Consider the following 18,276-nt stretch of genomic DNA (forward strand, 5'->3'; position numbering starts at 1 on the left):
GGAGTGTGCAGAAGGACAGAGTTGGGCTTCAATTTGCATTTGATCAGACTAAGAAATAGAAAAAGTGTTAAAGTGGACAAGAATGTGCACTGAAATCCTTCAGTTTGCAGACTTTGTGCTGTTGTCACACCATTTAAATCACAAAGTTCAATATAGTCTTTGTCCTATTTTTATGGATGCCCACTTCTGCTGGGGAAAAAAGGAATGACAAAAAAATGACAAATGGTAAATCAAAATTATGAGATAGTTCGTGAGGATAGTGAGGCAAAATTATAATATATTATGTTAGGATTATGAGTAGTGATACTGTAGAGTATCTGTTCCATCTCAGACTATATAAGTCTACCTGACATTATTACCTATTATTTCTAAAAGATAGTCTCCCATAAACTGCCACAATCCCAAGCTGAGGGAACCATACATGTGCTGGAGGTAAATCAACAGATTTCCGCTCTTTAACAGTGATCTTCATTATTTATTGCAATTATCTGGACTTAGGAAGTCAAACTTGACTTACTCACCATAAGTATATTCATTTATATCTCCTCCACACATTTACAATAAATAAGGAAAAGACATTTAATCCATGTAGAAGACATTAGTTGAAAATACTTTTCATCTGTAAATATTTGCATTTCTCAGTTTTTGCACCAATACTGAGATAAAGATACAATTGTGGCTCATGTACTGAGAGTGACTGTCCAAAAGTTCACTAAACCCTACCACTCAGCCTGTCTGTGCACCTATGTTCCTGACCAATGGGAGCACTTCATTGGTGAGGTAGACAGGTGCACAGACAGGTTGACATCAAACAGGCAGACAGAAGATATAGAGAAGATAAAACAGGCAGACAAAGAAACACCAAACTCCTGTGTGAAGCAGAGTAGGTGTTGCCTGTCTCCCTCCAGAGACACGATGTCTCCTCAAAGACACTTTTCATCTTTAACTGTATTTACTTCAAACCCTCCTCAGGATCAATAACCCCGCCCCCTCTATCCTCACTATCGCTGTAAATCTCTCCATCTTTGCCTTCGACCCAGAAACAGAGACAGACACCACTGATGTGACCCCCGGCGGGTGTTTCACACCTCCACTCCAGCTTGTCTGGTAAATATATCCACCTTTCTGAGTAGACGAGCCGCCTCTCCTCTCACACCCCATCCCTCTCTATCAAACCCCCCGAGGGTGAGCCAGGCACCGTGAAACTGTCTTTTATGGCTTTCTCCACTGTGGATGTATAACCTTTGCTTCAGCTCTCTACTGCTGCAGCTCATTGTGTTTTTTCCACAAAATGTTTTTTTTCTGGAGCTCAGTTCAGTTTGGATCCGGTCTGACAGCAGCGTGCTGAGAAGTCATACAAACACATTTGGTTCTGCTTCATTCTGAAATGAGGCTGGCAGGGATTTCTACACCACATTTACAGAGATTCAGAGTCACTCAAGGTCAGCATTACTGTGAAAATAAAGAACTTGGAAACAAAGATTTTAGCCCATGTAAGGTCGTGGTACACCACACACCAGTAAGTTTGGATAGATGGAAGAAACAATGCAGGTAGTCTTAGGCGCTGATCACACAGAGACTAGGGCTGCACTATATGGTAAAAACATTATATTGCGATTATTCTGACACGTTGTGATTGCGATGGGATTTCTGATTAGTGGGAATGATCACTTTTGCATCTCAAATGTAATTTCACTGAATAGGAATAATTTAAATCATGATGATATGGAATTATTTGTGCTCTGTACTGGTTCAAAATCGCGTTCGGAAAGAGCATCAGGGATAAACCAGCTGGTGCACCTGTGGGCCATGGCTGCGACTGGCTAATCAAATATGAGTACCGATGGAAAAACGTCAATACAAGCAGACATTAAGCTCTAGATAAGTAAAGTCTGGCTTCATTTCAAAGAAGTGGATAACTGAGGTTTCTTTGGTTACCCCCGCCACATCCTTGCTCCATAGCTCTCTCACAGTCTAACCTATTTACCGGCATAGTAAACGCGTCAATATAGGAAGGAAGTGGTAAGTAAAGCTTGCTTGATTTGATTGGCTTGCACTGAAAAGTTGAAATATTTAAAACTGCATCTCTGTGTGATTGGCCCCTATGTTGCGTACTAGTCCTGGGGCAAAAAATGTAAAGATCTCACATTAGGCCTCCGATCAAAAAGCTATAGATGAGGCCATCCTCAAAGGACAAGTAGATGGGGGTAGCTGAGTTAGCACAACCACAACCACAATTGTCTTCTGGCACTTGTTACAGAGTCAGCAAGACTACAGAAAAATAGCCTTTGGCTGTCTTTGATTTTAAACAAAACCTAGTATATGGTTGGACCGTGTATGATTACCAATGGTGTCTGTAATGTGAATTTCTGGATATTAAATGTTCCCAGTAATTCCCAGTTCCCAGTAGTTCCCATATCATATGACATGCTTATGCTACATTTAAGTAAAAAATTTCCCCTCATATCTTAAAATGTTTGATTTGAAAGAGATTGTAATTATTTCCCCCTTATAACTCCCCCTTCTCTTTTATATTCGTTTCAATCTGCAGGATTCCTCTAGTGTTTCTATGACTCACTCTGTATTGAGTGTTTTGTCAGTCTGATTATTTGGGGTGCTTTAACTGTGCCTCATGCCTCTCGATGCATGGAGAGCTGTTTTCTCTCCTACTCCGCTCTCTGTTGGACTGTTACAACGCGTAACCATCTTCTCTGTTTCTCACAGCAGTAGGCTTTATCTGGTTTTCCAGTTCCATTCCCTCATGGTGAATATGAGACCATTGTACTGTCTGTACCCTCTGTGTGCATATGATGTGCTGTGATGGGTTGTTGCGCTGTGATGCATTGGTGAGTTATGGACTGGTAATTGGTTTCTTTTGAAGTGGGTGTGCTTGTAGGTATGGTTAGGGTGGAACATTAATTACCGTAACTCCAGATTTTACGAGTAGGCCTATAGGCGCAGCACTCTAAGCTGTGCGCCCCACTGGTTACCTTAACTAGCTGAAGAAAAAGCTGTTTTGGCAGCCGATTGTCTGGTCTCTGTTCAACTTGTACACAACGTGATTCTTAAGTTCTGCTCAAATGAGGCATGAACCCACTAGCGATAGCCATAGAGGGTTGCACCTACAGAATCTGGAGTTAACGTAATGTTCATGCTTCATTTTTGAAAGGGCAACGGCCAATGGGGAAACTCCATGACTCACTCACTCAGTAATTAACAGACTTTAGTGTTCATAGTGGTGTCCCCCACTTAGCGGCGGTCCAGCCATAAAGGGAAGAAATATCAAACTAAACTTAACCGACTCTAACTTTATCATTAGCTATCATTCTTTAATTACATAATTATATGAGGTAAATGTTATATCTATAGGTGAAGCGACGGTGTTGTCCTCTGTGAATACACCACTTGATGCCACTAAATCCAACACCTTTAACATACATCTAACATGCAACAGTTTTATGAAGGCCGTTGTATTGACTGAACTTAAGTGCCATAAATCGAGAGGATCCAGACACCAGAATAAACTCATTCTTGAAACTGTGATTCATTTAAGCAAGTTTCAAGTTTCTGCAAGATAATTTTTCAATCAAAATCTATTGGAAAGAAGGAAACAAGGACAGTGAAGTCCTTTAAAAGGTGTATCTTTTGAAATATCACTAGAAGAAGCAGAATCATAGAATATTCATAGATAGCAGAAATCCCTCTATATTACATACATGTAGGTATGCAGTAGGCCTATATGATTTTGTCAGTGTACAAGTAAACCAACCACAGCAGATGAGGACCTCATCTATGTAATGGAAGAATTGTTGTAAAGGAAGTATTTATAGTTTGCCTTCATTGCTCTCAGCTGGAATCCTGAGGTGGACTATTCATGCTCTTTACAGCAAAGTATGATTCAACGGTTTGAAAGAAATCTCTATTCTCAGTAGGAGACCATAAAGTAGACAGATTCTACCCAGTGCTTGAGGATAAAAAAGAGACATTTCATTTAACTACATCCTTGTTCTTCAGTGAAGAAGCACCCTTTTTTCTTGGTTTTTAAGGATTACTGATTTAAACTGTTTAGGAACCTGTTTCACTTTCTGAAGGACAGATTTTCCAGTGACTGCCGGTGCTAGCTTTTCAACTGCAGGAATTTTTCTCTGAACTGTTCCAAAACGACTTTCCAACATCAAGTGAATTACATCATCATATTTCATCATCATCATTTTATCATCGTATCTTTGTGTTGTTGTATAGCCAGATAATCAAAAACTGAATAATCAATTGTCAACAAAATGTAGTTCAGTCTGACTGTCTTAATGCTGGGATGGCATTATTTTGTTTTGTTCTTACTAATGAAGAGTGAGTGACATGTCCGTGGTGCCAGTTATTTTCAGTTGACCCGGATGGGGTAGTGGTTGCTCGGAGAGTAGGAATAGGAATATATATAATATAATATATATTTATTTTTTCTAAATTGACTGACAATTACTATCCATGATGCTGTGCTAACAGACACAATGACAGCATGAATTGATAGTTTGAATGCCTCGAAGACTGACCTGGCAAAGACTACTACTAAAGTGGCCATATGAGTTATGACTCTTCTTCGTCAGGAGTGATAGAGGAAGTAGTATGATCTTTTACTGCCACAAAAATTCATATGGAGTGGATTCTTGGGTCAATGAAGTGTGTTATTTTAAAATCTGTCAACATTGTTTTTTTTTGTTTTTTTTACCATAACCACCATATTTCTCCAACCTTAACAAGTAGTTTTTCATCCTAAACTCAAGAAAACCTTAAACAAAGAGGTGGCAGAAAATATAAACAACATATTTTGTCAGAATGTTTTTGGGACTTGTTTCCTCTCTGTTGAGATGCGAACAGTGGGTTCTGGTGTGGATATAGTTTTGAGACTATTTGTATAAAAAAAAATGAAGTTGTTCTTTCTTTGACACTTTGGACATTTTTCTGTGCCGTGACGACTGTTGATGTTAAAGGAAGTTTAAATCTGACTGTTTCATGTTCTCTGGTGTAATCCACTGCTATTAAGGTGTTTTGTTTCACAGGGAGGAGAATGGATGTTTATTGATCAGGAAGTGAAGGAGTGCAGTGCAGGGAAAGGAGGAGGGAATTGTGGGTAAAATAAGCCTGAGGATGTGTTCAGACATCACAAGGCTGTTCAGGGAATCAGAGAGGAGATAGAAAACAACTAGACATCCCTCTTTTGTCTTCGTTTTTCCTCTTCCGTGATTTTTTTCTTTCACTTTTGCCAAGTAAACCCACATCCTAAAATTTTACTTCCTGAATGGCATTTGTATTGTGGAGACAACGCAGTTGAATATATTTATTGAGCTATTTTCTTGTTCATTTGTTTGTTCTGTTGCTTGGATGTTTGTTCTGTTTTGTGTCTGGTCAAGAATAAACAGTTCCAGTTTATGGGCAGGTGACGGCTCGATAGAAGCAGTTGGCCCGGTTGCCCAAAATTGAGGGTTTCTAAAAATGATGATTGTGAAGATAGTGACCAAAAGAAAAATGATTGATTACGCTCACCATTCAGTCTCTGAAATTATAGATGACAGTGGTTACACTGCATGCAACATAACTGCAACATTACTGGTTTAATTCCACCCGCCGACTTTGGTTGCATCTCTTCCCCCATTTCCTTTGCCTTCTTAACTGTCACTTTCTAATAAAGGTTGAAAATGCAGACAAAAGGTATATAGGTGACATTAACCATTCAATCATTGATTATGATGATCGATTACTATTCTAAGATAACCTCTATGAACAGATATCTGCATATGAATGCAGCATCTGTGGGAAAGGGACAGCATTTTGGTATCGTAAGTATTCCTGTTTCTGTTTGTAGTCTTAGTAGTATTAACTAATCACGCTTTAGCGGGTTTTGGTTGCATGCAAGGAATGCATTGGCCTAAATGCCATCTCAGAACCCATCAGCTATCATCAAATAACAATTAACTTTTTATTAGCTTTTTTTTTTAAATGTATCTCCATTTATATCTTTCTTTATCTTTATATATCTGTTTATAGAGATTATCCAAAATGTGTCTTTCTCATCATTTATCCTTATGAAGTAATCACCCTGATATCCGTTATCCGTTACTGGCTACACCAGAAGCCCCAAAAACATTGGCCATTGCCCCCAGACACTAAATTGTCCTCAGGTGATAGCCGATGGATTCCAAGTTTGATTCAGAGCTAACTGAGCAAAATTTTGACATGCAGCTTAATTACAATCCAAGTTTGTTTTGTTTTTGCTCTAAAGGTCTGTTGTTAAAGAACTTCCACAAAACCATAAGGATTTATGAGAACACCAAACATCAAAAACAGATTATGTTCAAGTCTAAACAGTCTATACAATGTTTTGAAACCAGAACTCTTTCTGTCCTGCCCAGGTGCAAGCCTTCCAAAGCCCCAGGTGAAGACCGCCTCTCTGGGTCAGGCCGGTAAGGCTCGCTCCCCTTTGCTGCCCGTCTCAGTCCCTACGGCGCCCGACTTACCGGAGGAGGGAGGAACAAAACCTGCCGAGGATTCAGCTGCCAACGTAAGTCTGCATGGCGATAATGTTGTAGGAGGTGTTGCTGATTTAGTTTTACACCACAGGTACATTGATTCAAACAAAATATAACTTGCCAAAGCATGGGCTTAAAATGTAAAGGAAGCCTAATATTCATTTTACATAATTGAATAAATCGTATAATTATTCAAACCTAATATTATATAACATTAATACCATGATATTTATTCTTCTTCATGCATTTGTAGTAGTAGTAAATCAAAATGGTTGAGAGCATGTCAGTTTCTCTTTAGATTGTTTGCCTTTTGCCGAAGCTGTTGCCAGGGGAAACATGAAACATCTGTTAGAAGTAATTGGTTATATCAGTCGCCTTTGAGCTTGTCCTCTAATAACAGTAGACCGTAAATGTAAAAATACTCCACAGAAATCATCTCATAAACCCGGTGGTGCTTTCTCAGTATAATGCAGACTGTGTCCGAAACTTCACATGACCCCTAAAAATGGGGTTAGAGAAACTCTGCAGTGTCCAGGAGGCGTGAGAGCAGAGATGGATGCACAACTTCTTTGTGTTAAAGGTCCTGACTAGCATTTGGATTTAGACACAATAACTGTGGCCCCAGAGTGGGTAAATGATGTTACTGTCCTCTGCTGTACTGAATGTAGTTTACACCTAATGGAATTCACTTGTGTCTATATAGTTCGTAATTCACATTTGCAGTTGTAATAGTAGAAGTATACTGCCCTACAGCAGAGAGCAGTCTTTTTCTTCTACTTTACAACAACAGAAAAAATGTGCTCTTTCAGCTTTCCATCTAGTATTTTTATTAATACTAATAATAATTATCTTGATACTAATATAATAAATTAATCTATACCTTTGTTTTTTTTCATTTTAAAGTAGCTTGACCACTCCAAATGGTGTCAAAAATGATTTGATGATTTGTTCCTGCTCCTCTACGAAGCTAACTTTAGGCTAGTAACCTTTTGATGGTACTAATTTAGCGGATTTTTCCTTCTGCCTTATTAATGTGGAATAACAAACTAAATGACCAAAATGTATATATTTATCAATTTATTTAGCAGTTAAGGGGCTAGTCAAGGCTAGGTGTGGCTATCTGTAGCTAGTTTAGCTGGCTCTCTTGCTTTAGCTAGCGTAATGTAACTGACAGTTTGGTTTTTAGCTTGGTTTTATTTTAACTGCAGATCGGCATGCTGTTTTCTGTGGAGTTCTACATTTATAAATGTCTTAACTAAATTTTGACTAAATATGTAGTTACTGCATTTTGGCTCCGTAGGGTGGTATAGCGCAGTGCTAGCAGCCGCAGGAGCAGTAATAGTCGTATGGAGTTGATAGTTGGTGCCTTGGCTCTGACCTCGTCACTCCCCACAAGGAAACAGCTCAGCTCAGCAGGAAGTAGGGGGTGGTGATGAGGGTGATGCTGCTGGAGGTGAGGCTTTTGACATGCTGTATGAGCAGCAGCAGCAAGTGACAGCACAGCTTTGAGGTGAGCACTGTGGCAGCAGAAATATGCCATATGAAATGGGTGTGATGGATATATGTTGCAGTGAGGAGAGGATTTTTCAGACTGTGTCATTTGTGGCAACGGCTGTAGATGATGCGGCTATCATCAGCATTGAAATTGCTGCTAAAGTGATTCTGAAAAGCAGGGCAATTTAGTAAATTCTCTTAAATCCCTAACATAAAGAGAGTGTTTGTGCCTCTTTGTTAGAGGTTGTTTGTCAGAGTTCCTTAAAAGCTGACATTTTTGGAGACATATTATTTTTACCAGACCGCAATAATATTTATCCCCTTTAAAATGTAAAATGTTAATCTCCAAAGTAACCAATAACTGCAGCCATCAGATGTCGTAAATTCTCTAATGAAGGTCGATACTTTAAGTTTGAACAAATAAAGTTTGCTCCCCCATGAAAACATTAAGTGGATGGAAATACCCGTTTAGTACTTAGTTAAGTAAATGTCTCTAGTGTAAACCTGTTTCAAATGGAGGCTTTGTTCTCTTTGCAGTGTGAACATTTAAATGCAAGAGAGGTAGCAGGATCTCCCGACCTGTGGTCTGTAGCCCCCAAAAGGGTCTCAGAATGAATCATAGGGGTCACGAGATGATTGAAGGGATTCACTTTTGTCAAATACTGTTATTTAAAAAAAAACTGTTTGATTTTGGTTTCATGGGCTACTCCAGAAATGACTCTAGATGGATACCGACAGCCTCTTATTTTGAAGCGGAGGGCCACTGACCAAGCTGCAGTATTTGTCGACTTGGGAGGGAGACCAAAACATATGTCCTTCACATAATGATATTCCTTTTCTCTAAATTTCCTCTGATTATTAATCTTTTTCTTGTGGAAAAGTGGATTGTTTTACTCTTTAGGACATTTAATCGAGAACTGTGATCAAGATATGTGAATAGAAATAGAACTTGTCAGTGCTCTCTCAGAGGAGGGGCTGGAGGAATAAGCGAGAGGAGAGAAAGAGGAGGAAGAGAGAAGAGGAAAGAGGAGGTGAAAAGGACAGTGGATGAGGGGGAGAAGAGGGAAAGGATGCAGGAAAAGGAGAGGAGGACGCAGTGGATGGCTATAGAAGCAAGGAGGGGGGATATACATGAACGACAACCAGAACGGTCAACAGGAGGGTAAAGGAGAAGAAGAGGAAAGGCAAGAAGGAAAAGCAGTAGGATAAAGGAGAAGGAAGCAGAAAAGGAGAGGGAGGATAATAAGGGAGGAGAGGGGAGGAGTAGGGGAAGAACAGAAAGGAGGACAATAAGAAGGGAGATAAGAGGACAGACAAAGATAAGAAAACACAGGATGAGCTGGGGTGAGGATAAAAACATAGGAAAGGGTGAGGATGGAGCTGTACAGAGTGTAAAAGGAGGAGGAAAAGGAGGAGGCAGAGGAGGTGATATGAGGGTGGAGAATTGTTACATGAGGGGATGAAGAGGGGGGAGAAATAGATGCAGAGGCTGATTGAGAAGCAAAGGAGGGAGGGGGAGGAGGCAGAGGATGACAAGCAGGGAGATAAACGATAGAAGATGATGTGGAAGGACGCTGGACGGAGGGACTTAAATATTCATATGTGACTCAATGACAATTGGACAGGAGAAGGTGTCGCCACAGCAACGAGAAGGGAGGAAAGGACAGAGGAGGAAAGGAAGGGAGACAAAACAAGGAGAGCAGAGGTGTAAGGAAGGAAAGGGTCAGGAGCGGCAGGAGGTGTCATCCTTGTAGTAACAGGAAGAAAGGCAGGGATGCTTCAGGAAGAAAAAAGAAGGATGGAGGGAAAGAGATGAGACAAAAACAGAAGGGGAGAGGATGATGAAGGGAGGTGGGCAGGAGGAGAAGGTAGCCATGACAACGGGAGGAAAGGGATGCTTCAGGAGGGACAGATGAGGAGGAGGAGGAAGAGGAGGTAAGGGGAAGAGAGAGAACAGAAACGTAGATGGGAGGGTAGACGAGAGGAAATAAAGAGTGATTGGGAGATAGAGAAAATGAAAGGAGGTAAGACAAAAAAAATCAGGAGAGGAGCGATAAGGAGAAGTGGGGTAAATGAGATGGAAGGATGGCAGAGAGGAGAGAGAGAGAGAGGTGTGTTAAAGGTCAGCAGGTCTTTCTCTCCGTCTGCTGTTCTATCTCTGTAATTGATCTAGTCTTTTCCCATCAGCCCCCTGGCCTATCCATCTCACACACACACGCACGCACAGACACACACGCACAGACACACACGCACAGACACACGCACAGACACAGCTGGGTAATGGACTGCTACATAGGGTGAGTGAATCATGTAAGTACAACACCATGGTGCTTTTATTATGTTGTTACACCAGTGACATATTTTAAAGTAGCACAGCAGAGAGGGGGATATGGATAAAATGTCAGACTTCCCCGTGGCATTCAAGTCCATTGGTTCCTAAATCCGTAAAAAAACGTTCATAAATATATAGTTTAATTTTCTAGACAAGCTGGTCCCTGTAGTTTTTAACTAAGTTTACTCAAACAGAAGGAAGAAGTGCAGTGTAGTGTTAGGGACTATTTGTCAGTGGTGGATTAGTCAACATTCATTGCTTTAGTGAGTATTAGGGACAGCAGGACGGTGTGTGTGGGATTGAGATTGAAAATAAACTACAGTGTGTGTCTGTATGGCAATGAAGGAACATGTCAGTCGGTGCAAAAGTGTGGCTCACTGATGTATTTTTAAAGCCTAACTTACCCCCAAACCGCTTTTTTCAGCTAAGACTGGACTCCGACTGGCCTGCTACATAGCTGCAGCCTGTCACTCCCTCACACCAGAGAGTTAGCCTGAGCTGCTAACTTAGCTAATGTTACAACACAGGTGCCACATAGAAACTTTGTCAATGTGCTTCTGGTGACTGTAAAAGGTCCTCTGTTCTCATAGCATGGACACGTAGAGTCTGACAGCAGCTGCTCATGGCTGGTTAGCCTGGTTATCTGCGACTACCAGCAGGTGTATTCCTGTTACACTGAGCAGTGTGCTCTGTGTTTCTTCCCACATCACACACTCTATAGCCACAAGACCACGTCCCTTATGTGATCCTCCTGTGTCATCCTTTGCTGCATTTTTTACAGTTGCTGAGAGGAAGGGAGCTAGCAGAATGTAGGGGTTTTGGGACAGCGATGGAGCTGTATGGTACAGAGGAGTTTTGGTCTTTTCATAGGATTTGTTGCAAGAAAACTATCACAATACTCCTAAAGTCTAGAAACTTCTGTACCAAACGCTTTAAAACTATCAGTTCTATGCTCTGTATTTGTTCCAATACATATCTCAAGGGAGAATGAAGTGCCCTCTAAACCCCCACCTCTCTCTCTATCTCTATCCTCTTTGTGTGTGTGTGTGTGTGTGTGTGTGTGTGTGTTTGCTCCTAGTCTGATCTGAACAGCAGGTCAGAGGCTCACACACATACAATATGCATCAGATGACCTTTAACCTAAAACACCACCATGTCCTCAGATTCTTTATTCTTTAACTCAGAGTTTCACTGAGATCTGAGTAGTGAAGTTTGGATATTCTGACAGTGGGGAAGGTCACTAAACACATCGGTCATCATGAACATTGTGGCACTGAAAGTTTCCCAGTGCTTTAATCTCACCTGCTTGCTACTTATTATTATGTTTATTTGTTATTATTAGTTAGTAGCTCAGTCCCATTCATTACAATGATGGCATTAGATCTATTTAATGCTCAATCGACATTCACATTTTAAGAATCTGTACCAGATAATATACCAGAATTGGGTAGCACCAGCCTTATGTACATTCTTTACTAAGGTTGTATGTAGGCTTAGCTGGTAAGGACTCAAAGGGCCAGTGTGTAGGATTTAGTGGCAGCTAGCGTTGAAATTGAACATTATAACCAACTGAAACCCCTTGAATCAACCAAGCTCAAATGAGCAACTACAGTGGCTGCAAAAAATGCAAACGGCCCGTACTAGAACCAGTGTTTGGTTTGTCCACTCTGGGGTACTGTAGAAACATGGTGGACTCCATTGAAAAGATAAGTAGATACAGAACAGCTCACTCTAAGGTAACAAAAATAATATTACTACTATTATCAGCTGATTGTATACTAATGAGACCATACCTATGAATATTATATTTCATTACTACCAATTGAGCCTCCTAAATGTTACACACTGGACCTTTAGGTAATGTGTTGATCTTGTTAGGAAGCATTTGTAGCACCATTCAATCAAGACACTGCATACCAAACTGTAACAGTTTACAATTACCATTTTAGGAGGCTTTCCGATACATTAACATTTCAAAGTGTGTGTGTGTGTTCCAGAGTTAGCAGTATTTGTGCAGAAAGCCCATTGACCAGCCCCTTTAAGACTGTAGACCATGTCTGTGTCCAACTTTCTATCCCCTTCGAGTTCCCCTGATCTCTCAGTAGTTGGAGAGATTTAACAGTTTAGCATTTAACTGACACTTATTAGCACTTAACACAAACTACAGCTGAAGCTGATGGGAGTGTAATTACTTTCGCGGTCATTTGGTCATAAACCAAAGCATTCAACACAATACAGTTTCATCTAATTTTGGCGTTTTAATGTGGTCTTTAACAAAGAATTTGGACTAATTGGACAGAAGGCTTGAGACATGTTAACACAGTTATCTGCGTTAGTGTGAAACAGAGTTTCCATGTGCTCCTCTGGCTTCGCTGTGTTGGGATGAATCTGACGGATTATAGATGAGCGTGAATCCAGGTCAGCAGGCCGTCAGAGATAACAGGATATCAGAGAGGAACACAGAGCATCAACGGGGGTTTTATCCCATTGATGAGGCATTTACTGACTCTGTCAAACTTGGCTGTTATGGGTCAACGAACGAGATCAGGAGGTCGCTGGGGGTTTGTGGGGGTTTTATACAGTTATGATTTTTGTAGAAGCCTTTTTGTCCGTGGAAAGTGGAAAATACCTGGCAGTGTAAGGCTTCTAGATGAGCTTTTATGGTCTCATTCAGAGCGAGAGTGGAAGGTCAAATTGTTGTACTGTTGTGTGTATTACTCAGATAAAGGATAACTGCACAGGTGGGGCTGTTATGTTTCTTCCCATGAATCTCCACAGTCATTCATATCTGAAGATTTATTTCACCTGTGGAAAAGCTACACTGGAGAGTTTTAAACTTAATACACAGACATTGTAAGGAAAAGACATTTTCAAAGACTTCAAAACTTTATTTGATTGTTGATTATCAAAAAATGTGTAATTAATAAATTTGAATCTTACTTTTTTTTAAAGACACCAGACAGCCGATAAACTGTACTATCTTGGATTAAATGACACTGGCATTACCAAAAAAAGGACAAAATAGACAAAAGATTGTAGCAGGAATGGAACAATGTATTGATGAGCTACTAAGAGATTAAGATTGTCCACTTCTTGTGGGATTTGCACCACATTTGGCATGGTAGATCTGGAGCACACCCAGTGTTAGTGGGCTATATATATAGTTCTTCAAATAGCTTAGTTTGAACCAAAGTGATGAACGACCCATTACTACCATCCCTATTAAAGCTTATAAAAGACAAAAAGTGAAAAATGGGTATTCATAGGACCTAATAAATGAATAAAAGAAAGAAAATTGGTATAAAAGAAATCACTCAGATAAAAACACACAACGTATCTGAAATTCATTTTATGCTGCCTTAACACTTTTAATGTATCATTAATTTAATATGTTTTGACTGAAACAATGACCTTACTCTCTGGTAGTTTTTAGCTGGTAAACTAGCTGCTGCTGGTGGATTCAGGATGTTTGTTAACCGTTACGGTTTCGTGCTGTGATGCGCCCAACTAATGTTTTAATGGAGGCAATATAAAAATCTATAAATGACTGGAGGTGGAGTTGTCCCGAGGTAGGAAATGGTCGAAAGCTGATCCAACAGGACTCTGTCTGGTCAGGAGGTTAAAAGCTTTATCTGGACCAGACTGATAACTGATTTTCAAATCAGGATCAGCAGGTCCAGGCCTGTCTAGAGGGAGATCTAGAGGGAGATCTAGAGTACGTATGCCTCATTTCAAAATAATATAATGCCGTGAGAAGCTTAACACCCTGAAGAATATAATAAAATGTAAAAAATGTGGTTGGAAAGAGTGGGCCAGTTAACTGTTTTCATCATATCATGTTTATAGTCCACACAGATTGTTTGTTGAAAAACATTGATTTCAGGGTGGAACTGCTTTATTCAGTGTTTTTACCGGCTTTAATTAGCGGTTGTGTTTTTTAGAGACGAGACCTCAGATAATGCAGATAATTTGGCTACCGGTAGAAACCTCGTAGACAATGAACACTGAAGGAATCCATTGTTGACAGCAGTGGCGGTAAAGACTCCCACTAACGCATGCTATGCATTTCAGCATTTGTTACAAATAACATTTCAAAATTAGGTTTTACAAAATACATCTTCATTTTTCAAATAGTAACGCTGTTAATTCAAGCAAATTGCTTCTAAAATGTGACAACCTGCTTATCTCCCTCCCTACTGTGATAGTACTGATTTTTAGGTATTGTCGGTTTGGTTGGACAAAACATTATCTATTTAATCAAGAAAATAATCAACAGATTAATAAATAATGAAATTACTTGTTATTGCTGATATCAGTAGAGTTAGAGATAGCTGTAATGGGTTATTCAACTTTAATTTTGATTAAATTGTTGTCAGGCTGTTTGATTTTCACACACAGATGATTAAATGCATGAAATACCTAGATTTTCTAGTCTGTGCTAAATTGTCTGTATATCTGTAGGGTTCCTTTGGCAGTTTACAGTACCTGCACTTAGTACCAGAGCTTTAGTAAGTGACTTTTTCACAGGAAGCTGTGGTGATATTTATGCAGGATCAGTGCATTATACTGAAGGACTTGTACACCGACTGTATACAGTGCTAATGCAGTACAAGTACATGACGATTTTGTGCATTAACACAAACCTTTCAACTGAAGTGTACAGAATATTTCTGCTGAGCCTTTATCAGTTTTCCACAGCATGTTGTGGAGAATATTGAATATTTTTTTCCAACTGCAAAGACAAACTCTGCATGAAGGCCACACTCAATATAACACACTGGGAGAGTGTGTATGTGAGGGATGTGCACTTGACTGTCACACACACATAAACACACACACACACAGATGAATGCACTTAAGCCGGCCCACTCAGAGGCGACAGTTTGTATAGCCGGACCGAACACGCCATTTCACAGTGATCACAGAGTCTGTTCAGGATTAAAGTGCCGCCGTTCACACTGCGAATGTGTCCTATCCTTGAAACACATGCACACAAGTGACAGCATCAACTTCAATGCGTTTGATGTGGTCGACTTGGAGGCAAACTGTAATCTAACCTGATGTGACATAGTATGTGAACATGGATATTATCAGTGGGTTTACATTAGATTCAGCCCATCAATATAAATACTGAACTTTGCGTTCCTGTTGACTGTTTTTATTTTGTTTTCCTTGCTCCCTTCAGGCAGCCATTGGTTTCAGTTCAATCAGCTTGCACAGACTTGAAACTTGCTCTTGACAGATAATCCATCACAGTCAACATAAAGTCACCTTTTATTTTATTCAGTTATAGGTGCAGATTGAAAAAGTCTGCAGTGCCAAGCAACAATGACTGAACTCCTGACAGAAATAAAAACAGACATGATGTTCATTGTGATGGATTAGGTATCTGAAGGTATTTGAGAGTAAGTAATGGTCAGACAATCATGAAGTAATTAGGGACTAGGGTACTTGGTAACTGCTCAGTATGATGTATCACTTTACTTGGGGTGCATAGAAAGAGTAACTAATGATTAAGTAATTAGTAATGAATATGTCTTTACTAGTTTGTGCTCCTCAAAGGCCTTTTCCACCAACAGGGAACCGGCTCCATTCTGGTTCCAGCACCCAGTTTTGAAGAGGATTTCAACCAATAATACATTGATTCGGAACCTGAAAAGGTTAAAGAAGAAAGGGTTTTCCTTGTGAACTAAAGTGGGCGTGTCATATTCTACAGGTCTTTGTGCATTGCCCTCTGTTGATGAGCCATCTGATTAAAATGGAACTAAACCGGTTCAAGAACTAATTTGGTGGTAAAGGGGCCTTAGTGGCAGCTTCAGAGTGATATCAGGAATGACTAATGAAGAATGTGGTCGCTATTCTAAATTACAGATATTTATGAAGCTATCATTAGCTAATATTTAATTAATATAGTATCTCCCAGTCTTGTCTTTTATTCAGTAATTAATCATTAACAATTATTGGGTTGTTCGTGATTTGTTCCTTTTTCATTCTTTTGTAACTTCTCACAGTTTTGTGCATCGTGTTGTAAAGTGTTACCAAAAACTGATATGTATGACCGGGGTAAGCAGTTGACAGCAGCGAAAACTATGATTCATGCCCTTTCTTCGCTGGTTTGGTGCAGCAAGTGTCAAGCTGTGTCAGGGTATGTTGATGCACATATCCACCAAGCCCTAACAGCAGGCCCAACTGTGATGACCTGTGATATCAACCATGGCAGGAACTGAGTCACCTCAGTAAATTGGGTGACAGTAAGCACTGATTTGGTGATTGGGCAAAAAGACACCTTCATGTCTACTGGACTGTAGTTAGTCCAGTAGATTTTGCTGAAATAATGGTCATATGTAACCTTGACTATATCTAAAATAGCTTGTTTTCAACCAAATTTAGCCTGGGTTTAATATAGACCTGCAAATCACCATAATTACTGGATAGAGGAGCAGAACTTCTTTCAAATGCTTATTATGATCAGCCTTCTTTAATTTCATGCCAACAGTTCAGTTCTGACCTTCATCTAACAGACAGCAGTTTGTTAGTCTGTTGTTTCTGATCTGCTGTACTCTGTCATGCTGTCAAGCAGGAATTAAGTCTGTTGCTGTGCTACGTTAAAAGTTTTCTTCTGGCAAATTGCTGCAAGGCTTTTATTGTAAAGCAGCTACAGTAAATATCGGCTTTGTTACAGAGCTCATCAACCAAATGTTAACTCCTTGATCGATAAGGGTTGGTCTAGGTGTAAATTTGGATTTGTGGAATTTCTGTCAGTGGATTAAAAGGAATGGTAAAATAAAATGAAATATAGTCACTGAACTGCAGGCTTTATGTGTTAATTCCAGTTTGGTCTTTGAACTCAACAGCATTAAACCTCTTACCATTTTGTTGCTGTTGAATGGAACATCGTCTGTAGCAAATGGTTTCAACATAAGATTTTATAGCTCTAAAATTAAAGATAGTGTCAAGCAGTAATCTTCAAAACAGAGATATTCAGGCAGATTTTTATAAAACGCCTCGCTAATAGAGGCTGAGGACTTTCTCCCAGCAACAATGTCTTATATAAAACTTAGCTTGGGACATCCAATTTCTTAAAAAGCTCTCTCCATGTTACAAAGTGATTCTCCATGTCTCCCGTTGTTGTTTCACTGCGGAGGAGTTAGCATTATTTGCAGTAAGCCGTGTCCTTGAAGTAAGGGGCATATGTTTGTTTGAGGCCATTTTCACCACCGCACAAGCAACTACTTTGCGTTTAGAAATAATCACCAGATGATTGGTAGGTGCTGAGATCTCTGATCATCAGGTAATGCGAGACCAATGGTTATGTAACTGGCTCTACTTTTTTGTCTTTCAGGTTTATGAGCAGGATGACCTTTCAGAGCAGATGGCCAGTCTAGAAGGGCTGATGAAGCAGCTCAACGCCATTACCGGCTCCGCCTTCTAACCTCTTATTTCGGCCCATCCCAGCCCTCAGCCATGGTCCATTCTGGAACCCTTCTTCAAGCCTTGATGTCACCTGCTGTCCATTCACTATGGGCGCCAACAGGTCAATCTGGGTTTGAAGACGCCTCTGCGGAATCAGACCTCCATCTGTGCTGGGTTGAGTTTGTTTGGTTTTTACTGGTCTCAGCCATTGTCCACTGTGGTGGGCCGGGATTGGATAGAAGGGAATTAAATAGTGGATAAACACTACAGCAGCACAGCATCAACTCCAAGAACAGGACAAGGGTGGAGGGGCTTCTTTAGGAGTTCAAACTGAAACCCCTCTAGACTCTTCAACCTCAAACACAAAACTAGAAAAACCCAATGCCTAGCGCCTTGACTTATTGACACAGGATGATGGGATCATCACAAAAAAAGTTATAAGATCCCTCCTGTTTCTCTTCTTTGTGGTATTTATTAGCATCCTCCGCTGAGTTATCCACAACTCAGTTACTGTGA

The 18,276-nt window shown here is 40.1% G+C and overlaps 1 protein-coding gene across 1 annotated transcript in view; it reads left to right on the forward strand.

Moving 5' to 3' along the window:
- The window catches only part of LOC118332819 (netrin receptor DCC-like), a 210,084-nt gene extending 192,288 nt beyond the window's left edge, over positions 1–17,796 (forward strand). Inside the window, exons 26-27 of the mRNA XM_035668249.1 lie at positions 6,405–6,553; positions 17,690–17,796. Of these exons, the coding sequence (XP_035524142.1) occupies positions 6,405–6,553; positions 17,690–17,779 (239 nt within the window). The 3' untranslated portion in view covers positions 17,780–17,796. The remainder of the gene's footprint in view (positions 1–6,404; positions 6,554–17,689) is intronic.
- The last annotated feature ends 480 nt before the right edge of the window (positions 17,797–18,276 follow it).

Source organism: Morone saxatilis, unplaced genomic scaffold, assembly GCF_004916995.1.
Source record: "Morone saxatilis isolate NCDOM2014 unplaced genomic scaffold, NCSU_SB_2.0 Contig21, whole genome shotgun sequence".
NCBI classification, from domain to species: domain Eukaryota; kingdom Metazoa; phylum Chordata; class Actinopteri; family Moronidae; genus Morone; species Morone saxatilis.